The 12464-nt window shown below is 40.0% G+C and overlaps 1 protein-coding gene across 5 annotated transcripts in view; it reads right to left on the bottom strand.

Moving 5' to 3' along the window:
- Positions 1-3200: 3200 nt before the first annotated feature.
- CDC37L1 (cell division cycle 37 like 1, HSP90 cochaperone) overlaps positions 3201-12464 on the bottom strand; it is a 32430-nt gene continuing 23166 nt past the window's right edge. For 3 of the 5 annotated variants that reach the window (XM_064290588.1, XM_064290591.1, XM_064290590.1), the window contains exons 6-7: positions 11103-11267; positions 7616-8310 (exon numbers count right to left, since the gene is read on the bottom strand). In XM_064290588.1, the coding sequence (XP_064146658.1) occupies positions 8188-8310; positions 11103-11267 (288 nt within the window). In that variant the 3' untranslated portion in view covers positions 7616-8187. Of the gene's footprint in view, positions 3795-7615; positions 8311-11102; positions 11268-12464 lie in introns of those variants that run through there. The other 2 variants (XM_064290589.1, XM_023539424.2) reach the window with 1 other exon arrangement.

Below are 12464 nucleotides of genomic sequence, written 5' to 3'. Positions count from 1 at the left end.
TGCAGAAATAGCTTTTCTATCTCTGCAATTCAGGATTTTTATTTTGGGAGTTACAGTTCAAAAATTTTAAAACAGTCAAGACTAGTCCAGCTGTGCTTAAAGCTTCTGCTAAAAGCTGACGTGCTTTATAGAGTCCATCCTCCGCCCTAGCCCACCTCCTTTCTCTGCCTCACTGACCATCACCATTTTTCCATACTGAGCACTAAGTAAAAGCTCTCATATCAAATTGTGCTTTAGAAGGACTTTCCCGAAGTGTAAATCAACGTGGCACTCTTTTGTCATGTTTTTAAAGAACTCAGAAGGCGTGCACGAAAAGCAAACATCATGAGTCATTACACTGGTTAAAGAAACCAAGTGAATGATGTGGCTCTATATTCTGGGAATTTTTTTTTTTTTTAAATCATTCTCATATTTAGAAAAGATCAAACTTCAAGACTTAGGATAATGGTTTCAACGTCATGATTAGATGGTAAGCAATCCAAAATCAACTTTTATTCATCTTTGCACACCGTACCCCCCCAACCCCCCGCAGTTAGCTTACAGAGTAAGCAAGAAAATTGACACGATCAGTCAGCTCCTCAGGAGAACCTGTGAAATCATACACACAGGTCCATCACAGGTGGGAAAGGAATGCAGAGCGTGAGGGTCTCATTAAAACACATGGGAACAGGGGCAAAGCTGAGACAGACCCTGGCCTCAACCTAGACAAGTACAATTTCCATCACAACTCGATTTAAGAACTGAAATACAGGCTGCCTTCCTTTAAAAGCCTAAAATTGAGACTAGTAAAGTGACATCTTTTATTTTTCTCTGAAAACACCTCAAAGGTAACTTCAGGATCACCCTACCTAAACCCACAACCTTCCCCCCGCCCCCAGCCCCTGGAAAAAAAATCTACTTACTAAACCAGATTTCATGTTTTTTTTTAGGCAGCATGTTAATTCACCTTTAATGGAGGAATACAAATGCTGGTCTGAAAGAAGAGGAAGACCCAATTTTCTTAAAAGTTATAGTAGATGGTGAGCTCATTAGGCAAAATCTGAAAGACCCATTAATGGTATAACTGGGAGAGAGTGCTACCCATCTATCTGTTCTCATCTAAATGATTGAGAACCGGCTTTTCCGCCACTAATGGTATAACTAGGAGAGTGTTACCCCTCTACCTATCCTCAAGTAATGATTTAAAATCAGTATTACTTCTACCACCTTTCATAAAATGAGACGGTTAACATGGAAAAAATTGAGTGATGGCGATTTCATTAAAAAAAATCTTTTATTAGAAGATAAATTCTATCAAATGAAAGAAGAATGATGGACACTTTGATGTCAAAGACATTTTACTAGTCTGGACTTTCCATGCTTGGTTTCATTTATTTAGGGAAAACTGTCCAACTGAAAGATGAATTATTCTTTTGTTAGTATACTCTACTTTTAAAACAGAAGACACTTCTCTTGGTAGAAGTTCTTACTACTGAAGCAAAACAAAGAATAAAAAGGATGTCAATTTACTGCTCTAAGTACTAGACAAAAAAAAAAACCCAAAACCTGTTGCCGTCAAGTCGATTCCAACTCATAGTGACCCTATAGAGTTTCCAAGGAGCGCCTGGTGGATTCAAACTGCCAACCTCTTGGTTAGCAGCCGTAGCTCTTAGCCACCACAACACCAGGGTTTCCTCTAAGTACTAAAAAAAAAAAGTACTAAAGTACTGCTAAATACCCCAAAACAAATCCAATTACTTTCAGACACTCCAAACAGGAATATTTCCCTTTGAAATAAATATATAGTCACATTTTAAAGATTAGCTCCTTCAGTAATTACTGTTTTAAAAAATAAAAACAACCTTCCAGAATAGTTTACTCAATGTACTGACACTGTCTCCTTCCACCTGCCAGTCATTAATACTTCTATACCTTCAAGAAGGCAAAATGAAATTCAAAGCAATCTGGATGCTTACAGGAAAATCCTGGGAAAAAGTGAAGCCAAAGGAATGAAAGTAATGGTTCAGCTAACAATTGTGTGAAAGTGGGGATTTTATTCTTGTGTCCGTTCTATCTGATGGGAAGGGCTTGCTCCAGAACAGAATATAAAGAGGGAAAAAACTTAGGAAACTTCTATAACTAGCCCATAGGTAAAAAAAAAATAATTACAAACCAATTAATATTACCATATAAATTAGTCAATATTTTATTATTTATTATAGAGTATATATTTATATCAAAGCACAAAGAGACTTATTCTGAAAACCAGGAAGATTGTGATGTACAGCTGAAGTATGATGCAGTAATTCCAGTCCATTTCTACGGGTACTAAGTGCCCGATCACCTCACTCAGTTAAAACAAGGTGTGAACGAGGCCAAGGCCATAGGTCTCACCACCGTGAGGGGTCCTCAGCATTATTTGGTTTCTCAAACTGAGACACGTATTCCCATGGTTAGCCATCTTCCACATACTAGTCCCAGAGGGCACTGAGCCAAAGGCTATTCCCAATACAAATTCAAAGCTCACGTTCCTGTAAGTCAGAAGCTTAGTCCGCAAGTAGTAAGGATGGCAGAATTAGCACTGTCATCTAACTCCAAATAACATGAATCCTCAAAGATCCTGGCATATTTGAAGTGACTTATATGGAGACAGAGCTAAAGCGAGCAGAGCCAAACGTAATGAGAGCCATCACTGCAGACGGGGTCATCTATGAGCTGAAATAAGCAGTTGGCAGCTCGAGGCAGTTAGCGCTACAAGATTTCCCTCTGCTCTTTAGAAAAGTCCTTAAGCTACATCAGACTGAGAATAAACAATCATCACAGTTCTTAACACCAGATTCTTCTGCCTTTTGTTCTGGCAGGCCATTGGCAATCCTATAAAACTCGCTCCCTGAGAGATCCCAGACAACGTTCAGAAATTAACAGTTGATTTTATACATATAAAATATCTGTATTTTCCCTCTATTAGCAGATTTGGTTTTGAATCCCAGCTCACTTTTTATATCATTAAAACCCTTAATACTAAAAAGCCAACAGGGTGATATCTACTAAGAGATACAGCGTAAGGGTATTTCGGGGGTGAATTCAGTGTCTTCTATCAGGTTTACACTCCCGTCAAGTGTTTGGCTTTTGGTGCCCAAAACGCAGGTGCAGCATCGCTGTCTTACGGGGAAAGGCCGATTTGTGCCGCCCAGTTTAGTAAAGCAGATTACTGACTACTGTTTTATTGCTTTTAATATGATGAAACACCAGATTTGACAGCTAAATTCGAAGTAAGGTACAGGTACATTTTTATCTTTAATCATTCTGTAAAGCAGGACATGAAGAGCCATATAAAAAGGGACTGCAGCAGAGAGATGCCTCCTAGAATCAACCAGTTCTTGTAAACACTGAATTTGTGCAGATTTTCATACTTTGATTCCAAAATTGAGAACGATAAGATTAAAGGCAAATTTAGTAGCCAAAAAAAAAATGTCCAGTTTGACTTCCTGCAAATTACGGTACCACTCCTCTCTTCAAGAAACAAAACAAAAACTAGCAGCACATAAAAAAAAAAAAAAAAAAAATACAAAACGTTTCAGTACTCTTTTTTTTCCCTCCCGTCAAAACTCAAACAAAAATAAAGTGCAGCACCCATAAAAGTGTCGAGAAAATAGCCAAGTTCCTCCTTTCTTGTAGCAAAATAGTACTTGGCCCCAGCAGTCTTAACCACATCACACAGTGTCCATCATTTTGGGTTCATCATCTTCTCTGTGTACCACTGAGTTTAAACTGCAGAGAGCTGTACTGAGAGAATACTGAAGACAATCTGGATTCTGGAAAACAACAACACAGGATCGCCAGTTTTAGGCCAGTCGGTGCAACCACACAGTTTCCCGTTCTCTCTTTCCGGCAACATGATACAGTGGGCAGGAAGATGGGACTTTGGGGTCAGACCCGGGCTGAACCCCAAGAAAATAAAGAAAACACAACTATTGCCATTTAATCCAAAGAGATGTAATATACAGTGATATATGTGAAAAACAGAAATATACTGCATTTTCCCCTCCTTTTAACAAAACTGTAATTTTAATTATTTAATCAGACAAAGCTGTATCTCCCATGTGATTATATGTAACAGCCAGCAAAATACTTTGAAGATTGCTATCTTAGACTCTTAGGTCAACTAAGGATAAAAGAAGTTTAATTTAGGTTTGTTTATTTTTTAAACTGAAGGCATAAATGTTCTCCTTGCCAATTTCAAAAAATTGAAACAAAACAGAAACCTCCCTCAATACATGCAAAAATAAAACTATTATCTGTTTAAGTACCATGAATAGGGACCTAAGCCTTTAAGACCCAGGACTTCAGGAAATTTTTCCCCAAGAATTCAATTCTGTCTACTCGGTTGTTCTAAATACCACCTAATTTCATTTATGTTTATTTTACTTAATAAACACCAATGAGGAAAACAGTCCCACAGGGATCTTTCAAAAGATGTTCCTTAATAAAGTACAATACTTTGTGGTTCACTGATAGTAAAAGTCAAAAAACTAGTTAGACTTTGGACTACTCTGATCTTTATGAAAGAAGGGGCACAAATAACTGAGGTCTCGGATGTTAACACTCGACCTCAGTTGGGTGCTGTAGTGGGTTAAGAGCGACACCTGCGAACCAAAAAAATTCAGCAGTTCGAATCCACCAGGTGCTCCTTGAAAACCCTATGGGGCAGTTCTACTTTGTCCTTTAGGGTCGCTAGGAGTCAGAATCCCCTCGACGGCAACAGGTGTTTTTTTTTTTTTTTCAGTTCTAAAAGCTAGTCTATGGGATAAACGAGGTGACTGTTATTTATTTCTATCCAAGAGGTCTTGGTTTAGTCCTTTCAAAAAATAAAGATAATGGTATTAGGCCTGTTTCACAAGATTTTTGTCAATTAAAAAAAAAATTAAAAGCAAAAATGTTGCCAAGCAGCACTTAGAAACATGCTCACCATCACTGAGCGTTAAAAACCGAAAAACCAAACCCAGTGCCATCAAGTTGACTCTGACACATAGCGACCCTATAGGACAGAGAAGAACTGCCCCGTAGTTTCCAAGGAGCGCCTGGCAGATGTGAACTGCCGACCCTTTGGCTAGCAGCCGCAGCACTTAACCACTACACCACCAGGGTTTCCACACTGAGCGTTAGGGAATGCAAACGGAAACCCCAGTGAAATACCACCTCCCCCCTCCTAAGACTGCTTTTATCAGAGGAACAGAAAACGACAAGCGTTCAAAAGATATGGAGAAACTGGAATCCTCAGCCATTGGCAGGAATGCAAAATGGTGCGGCCAATATGGAAAACAGTTCAACAGTTCTTCAAAAGCTTAAACACAGAAGTACATGACCCAACAATTCCACTCCTCCGTATACACCCACAAGAACTGAAAGCAGAACTCAAACAGATACTTGTATACCCACGTTCACTGCAGCGTTATTCACAGCAGCCAAAAGGTAGAAACCACCTAAATGTCCAACAGATGAACAGATGGATAAACAAAATGTGGCATGTACATACAATGAAGTCCCAATACACGCTACAACATGGGTGAACCCCAAAGACATGGTGAGTGAAATACATCAGACACGAAAGGACAAATACCGTATGACCCTACTCACATGAAATATCTAGAATGAGCAAATAAAGGAGACTAAAGTTTACTAGCAGTTACCATGGGAAGGGGACGGGGCAGTTATTGCACAAGGGGCACCCAGTTCTCTTACGGGTGATGAAAAAATGTGGAAGAAGATAGTAGTGATGGAAGGAGCCCTGGTGCCACAGAGGTTAAAGTGTTCAGTGCTAACAGAAAGGTCAGCGGTTCAAACCTACCCCACCACTCTGCAGTCTGCTTCCATAGACTCACAGCCTTGGAAATCCTGTGGTTCAGTTCTGCTCTGTCCTACTGGGTTGCTGTGAGTAGACTTGACGGCAGTGGGTTTGGTTTAGGTTTAGTGGTGATGGTTGTACAACATGGAAAACGTTAATAAATGTCACAGAATTGTATACGTAAAAACGGTTGAAATAGGAAATGTCTTTGTTATATATATTTTACCACAATTAAAAAAAAAAAAGCTAAACTCTCATCCAAATTTAAGCTTTTTATAAATAATTAACACCCTTGTCATGTTATCCCACTCTCCAAAAAAATGCAGCGTTAAGACCTTCTCTACAATACAGGCCTGGTCTGACAAATTGCACAGGCCTTCAGAACAGAACTTAAAATTACCGTATTACCACTGTTGTTGTTAGACGCTGTCGAGTCCGTTCCGAACCACAGCAACCGTATGCACAACAGAAAGTAACGCTGTCCGGTCCTGCGCCATCCTTACAATTGTTGTTATGCTTGAGCTCATTGTTGAAGCCACCGTGTCTGTCAATTCACCTCATTGAGGCTCTTCCTCTTTTCCGCTGACCCTGTACTCTGCCAAGCATGATGTCCTTCTCCAGGGACTGATGCCTCCTGACAACATGTCCAAAGTATGTAAGACGCAGTCTCGCCATCCTTGTCTCTAAGGAGCATTCTGGTTGTACTTCTTCCAAGATGGATCTGTTCATTGTTTCGGCAGTCCATGGTATATTCAATATTCTTCGCCAACACAATTCAAAGCCATCAATTCTTCTTCGGTCTTCCTTATTCATTGTCCAGCTTTCACATGCATATGATGTGACTGAAAATACCGTGGCTTAGGTCAGGCACACCTCAGTCTTGAAGGTGACATCTTTGCTCTTCAACACTTCAAAGAGGTCCTTTGCAGCAGATTTACCCAATGCAACACGTCTTTTGATTTCTTGACTACTGCTTCCATGGCTGTTGATTGTGGATCCAAGTAAAATGAAATCCTTGACAACGTCAGTCTTTTCTCTGTTTATCATGATGTTGCTCATTGGTCCAGTTGTGAGGATTTTTGTTTTCTTTATGTTGAGGTACAGTCCATATTGAAGGCTGTGGTCTTTGATCTTCATTAGTAAGTGCTTCAAGTCCTCTTTACTTTCAGCAAGCAAGGTTGTGTCATCTGCATAACACAGGTCGTTAACGAGTCTTCCTCAAATTCCGATGCCCTGTTCTTCACAGAGTCCAGCTTCTCTGATTATTTGTTCAGCATACAGATTGAATAAGTATGGTCAAAGGATACGACCCTGACTCACACCTTTCCTGACTTTAAACCAATCAGTATTCCCTTGTTTTGTTCTGTCCTAACGACTGCCTCTTGATCTATGTAAAGGTTCCTCAGGAGCACAATTAAGTGTTCTGGAATTCCCATTCTTTGCAATGTTATCCATAATTTGTTATGATCCACACAATCGAATGCCTTTGCATAGTCAATAAAACACAGGTAAACGTCCTTCTGATAGTCTCTGCTTTCAGCCAGGATCTATCTGACATCAGCCACGTCCTCTTCTGAAACCAGCCTGAATTTCTGGCAGTTCCCTGTCGATATACTGCTGCAGCCGTTTTTGAATGATCTTCAGCAGAATTTTGCTTGCATGTGATATTAATGATATCGTTCTATAATTTCCACATTTGGTTGGATTACCTTTCTTGGGAATAGGCAAAAATGTGGATCTCTTCCAGTCAGTTGGCCAGGAAGCTGTCTTCCATATTTCTTGGCATAGACGAGTGAGCACCTCCAGCACTGCATCTGTTTGTTGAAACATCTCAATTGATATTCCATCAATTCCTGGAGCCTTGTTTCTCACCAATGCCTTCAGAGCAGCTTGGACTTCTTCCTTCAGTGCCATCGGTTCCTGATCATATGCCACCTCTTGAAATGGTTGAACATCGACTAATTCTTTTTGGTACAATGACTCTGTGTATTCCTTCCATCTTCTTTTGATGCTTCCTGCATCGCTGAATATTTTCCCCATAGAATCCTTCACTATTGCAACTCGAGGCTTGAATTTTTTCTTCAGTTCAGGTTTAGAAACGCCAAGCATGTTCTTCCCTTTTGGTTTTCTATCTCCAGCTCTTTGCACATGTCATCATAGTACTTAATACTAAGACTAGGCTCCAGTTTTCCATAAGAATTTTGAGTATGATGAGTTGGCTGAAGAAATTTTCCAGGACTCATCCGTCTATCTCTGTCAGAAGTGTCAGACACTTGAACATGGAGAGACTTAAATACAAAATACATTGAATGCCAACACACCTAAGCTAACCTACACTTACACCCCACCGATCCTCCATACTCCTATCTAGGGACATTCTCAGCATGTTTCTTGCTTTGAGACCATAGTTCTTTCCAAGAGCGCTCAAGATACGATTCTCTTGTCCTGAGTGTGGCACAGATTCCACAGCCGTCTGGTGCGAGCTGCTGCAGTAAAGCAGAATGGAAGTCCAGGATCGGAATATTAACTCCATCATTTACCATGTGACTTTAGGTACATTATTTAACCTCTATGAACTTTAGTTTACTCATCCATAAAATGGAGCTACTAGTAGTAGCTATACTTTACAGGGTTTTTGGAGAAGATCAAATGATATGTGGAAGTGTTTCACAAGCTATAAATTGATATGAAAATGGGATGTTACCATTAAGGTAAGATTTTCTTCTAAACCTCCTTCGTTGACTACCTGGTCCCTCAGGTTACCTCTCATCGTATCCTACTTCCCTCAACCCATCAATATTCCTTCCACACGTCTAGCTGCAATTTTATCTTGCCCTTCTCTCCCAAGAGGACTGGACCAGGATGTTCAAATTCTCACACCATGAGGAACTGGTCTGTTAGCCCAGATGCGTTAGGTCTCAGTTACCCTGATGATGTCAGCAACTCACCCCAGTGTCACCTTGTACAATCCCAGCCCCTGTCCCCGAAGACCTGAAAGGATGCCCTCCAGCTGACCTCAGCTGCCATCTGACACGTATGCCAAGAACTTCTCAAACTAGCAACAACTTCTTGGTAAGAGAGGCTTCTTAATGATATCTCAATGTTTATTTTTCCCTGTTGAGTCTAGCGTCAGTGGCATCTTTCAAAGTCTTTTTTCCTTTGTATCCATTATGTGACGTCTTAATTTTAGGAGGTTTATATATTGGACTTGAAAGTGACTTAGTCATGAAATTCCCTTGCAAAGTATACTTCCCTGTGGCTGTATCTCAAGAAATTGGAGAAAATCATCAATGTACTGAAATAATGTTGAGATAATCTGTAAGACAAACCTAGGGAGATTACTGCTTACACTAAGGGGGCAGCATTACCAATTATTTAAAAATCAGACTTTTAATGATTATTTCCACCCTCGAGGTTAATATTCTAGTCTAAGTTAGACGTGATCAACTGCTTTTCTTAAAGTGTTCCTCTGGCCTACACTGGACTGGTGAAATTATAGCAACATAAGATTAAGATGCCGAAAATCTCTCAACTTCTACCACTTTATGAGGTTTGAAAGTACATACAGGACTCCCTCACACTGTCTTCTGAGTGACACTTCCCTTCTCACTGTGAAGGCAACAGACTAAAATTGCTAAAAACAAAACAAAACAAAACAAAACAAAACAAAAAAACCTATTGCCCTCAAGTCAATTCTGACTCATAGCGACCCTATAGGACAGAGCAGAACTGCCCCATAGCGTTTCCAAGGAGCGGCTGGTGGATTCAAACTGCAGACCTTTTGGTTAGCAGCCGAGCGCTTAAACACTGTGCCATCAGGCTAAAGGTGGTATTAAAATCTTGGGGTCTAGAAATGACAGATAACTGGGTTCTAGGTGACCTAAAAATGTAGCCCTAAGTAATATAAGACAGACCAGTGCTCTAATCCCCTCTTCTTTTTGACATTCTTTGATGCTGGTGACATTGTTTCATCTTGATCTAAGAGAAGACTCTGAAGAGGCTCTATCGGTTGGCAGCTTAGCATCAGCTACATTAACGTGTACTAACGATGTTAGATCTGGCAGGCACCACTAACATTTAAGGGGATAATAATAAACTCATGCAAGGAATTACAGCTGGTCTTCTGTATCCATGGGTTCCGCATCCGTGGACTTGACCAACTGCAGATGGAAAATAACTGGGGGAAAAAAGAAAGTTCCAAAAAGCAAAACTTGAACTTGCCACGCGCCAAGCACTACACGGTTACGTGAGTGAAGTGACATGTCGGCATACCCTACTGTAGCCTCCCGCCATTTCATAGATCCTTGATTTCTCTCTAGCGCTTATTGTTCGCCTAGCGTCTCATTTGTTCACTAGTTGTATGCATCCTTTCTATGAAAAAATCGCCCCTAAAAAGCAATTAAGTGGTCAAAGCAATCCCTCAAAGGCTAAGAGGGTGCATACAGTGCTCTCTCTCCACAAGAAAATAAAAATCTTGTATCTTTTGAAAAGTGGCATGTTGCTTGCTGAAGTGGGTCATAAGGCTGGTAAGAACGAATTAAACGTTCACACAGTAAAGCAGAAAGAAGGTGAAATTCTTGGAAGTGTTAGTGATGCCCCTACATTGGCAACAAGGTCTCTCTGGTTCATAATAAAGTGCTTGCAAAGACTGAGGAGGCGTTAAGTGTTAAGTGTAAGCATTAACAACCATTTACATAGCATCTACATTGTATTAGCTGTTATAAGTAATCTAGAGATGATTCAAGTATATGGGAGGATGTGTGCCGGTAATATGCAAATACTATGCCATTTTATATAAGTGACTTGACATCCATGGATTCCGGTTATCTGTGAGGGGTCCTAGAACCAATCCCCTGTGGATACTGAGGGACAATTGTGCCTAGTTTGCCACTTGGAGGTATGCATTGAAGCTAACTCATCCTAATAATAAGGATTTACATAGTTCTACTCAGAATGAGAAGCCCTCAGAAGCCATCTCGAGGAGTTTATGATTGAGACCATCCACAGATAACACACACCCTTAAGAATGTTGAGGTACAACTCATCTCTTCCATACTAAAAGGAGATGGAATTTGGTTTCCCTCTAAATATCTAAGAGATAGAGGAGACAGAGCCAAAACATGGCATGATGGCATGGAATGACACTCAGGGTTATATCCTGGGGCAAGAATATGTAACATGGTCATACATATGTTACATGTAAGAAGAAAGAGTGATCCAAAAGAAAGAGAATTACATGAATACATTTATACAACAAACATTTACTTTTCCCACTTACCTGTGGTAAGGATTCCAATACACCTACAGATCCAACAGCAGAATGGAGAACATGATTCTGAACCGTCATAGGCTGAAAACTTTGTGACTGAGAACAAAGTCTTACTCTTGACTTGAAAGCTTCAAGTTCATTTTTGAACGCTTCAAAATAACCTTCTTCCTCTGCCTAGACAGCATAAAAAAATCAAGGTTTTTCAAGACTTCTAGACCACACAGTAAGTTCTAAAAAGCATATGAGGTCTGAAGTGGAGGAAATAAAGACAAGATGCACAGTTTAAACATAGAAACCACCGTAATCCTAGCCAGATTTGTGAAAACTGCCCATTGCAGACGTAATCATTAGTTTGTTCTGTGTCCCTCTGTTTCAGCAAAATAAAATCAGCTAGTAAGAAACAACCCCTTTCTATACATACATACACAACTGTAACAAAATAAAGCAGGTTTCTCTTTATTTCCCTTGATTTATCCGCATCTTTGACAGGACCTAAAATAGTCCTCATTTAGCCTCTCACATTTATTCCATCTATCCTTTTTCCATTGCCACGCAGCAACCAAGGGGTATCTTTAGAGTCTCTTAATTCTCTATCAGTTAATATGGGGCACTACTACCTATCTCTAGTAATTCTCCAACACTATCTTCCCTATTTTACATAGTCTTATAGAAAGCCATGAAAACCAATTAAAACTCAATAATTCAACCACTAGAGTATGGAAATGTCTTAGTGTTCCAGTTAAGCAAGTATTTTCTTTTCAACGTTATGGGAAGGAAAAAAAGTGTGATGGTTTATACTGAAGGGAAGGAACTCTTAGTCATCCAACGATCTATAATACAAGCCAAATTCTAGATCCTCATCTGCGTTTCCTCTGCAGGTACAGTGACGACACAGAGCATACCCTACACTAACGGATGTGACGTTCTAGTTCACGTGGCGGAAATGACCTCCCTGAAGCCTCTTTCTATGTCCTCAGTGGGGTCATTTGTTCGAAATTCCATTTTTCCTTAATGCAGTTTAGGCTGTGTAGCCAGATTGAAACCTGTGGATTAGTTATCAGTTTCAGTATGTAGACAAAACATGCAGAAATGTTCTGTGCTGCCATCCGATCTTTTCATAAATTTAGGAATACGTCCCTTAATTATATTTTAGCATATCTATAAAGCATTTTTGTCAATATGTGGCATTCACGTGGATGTATGGAACATCAGCCTTCATATCCAAAAATAAGCCTTCTGAGATGGTTATGCAACAAACCACTAAAGGTGTGGAGTGCTGCAACTGCTGACCTGACTGGGTGCTTAAGGCTGAGGGATTTGGGTCTAGAGTGACTTGACTGATTTTTTTTTTTTTTAAGTAACTTATGTATG

Source organism: Loxodonta africana, chromosome 9, assembly GCF_030014295.1.
Source record: "Loxodonta africana isolate mLoxAfr1 chromosome 9, mLoxAfr1.hap2, whole genome shotgun sequence".
NCBI lineage: Eukaryota > Metazoa > Chordata > Mammalia > Proboscidea > Elephantidae > Loxodonta > Loxodonta africana.
The sequence above is the reverse complement of the archived record's forward strand: the minus strand, read 5'-3'. Positions and strand labels throughout refer to the sequence as shown.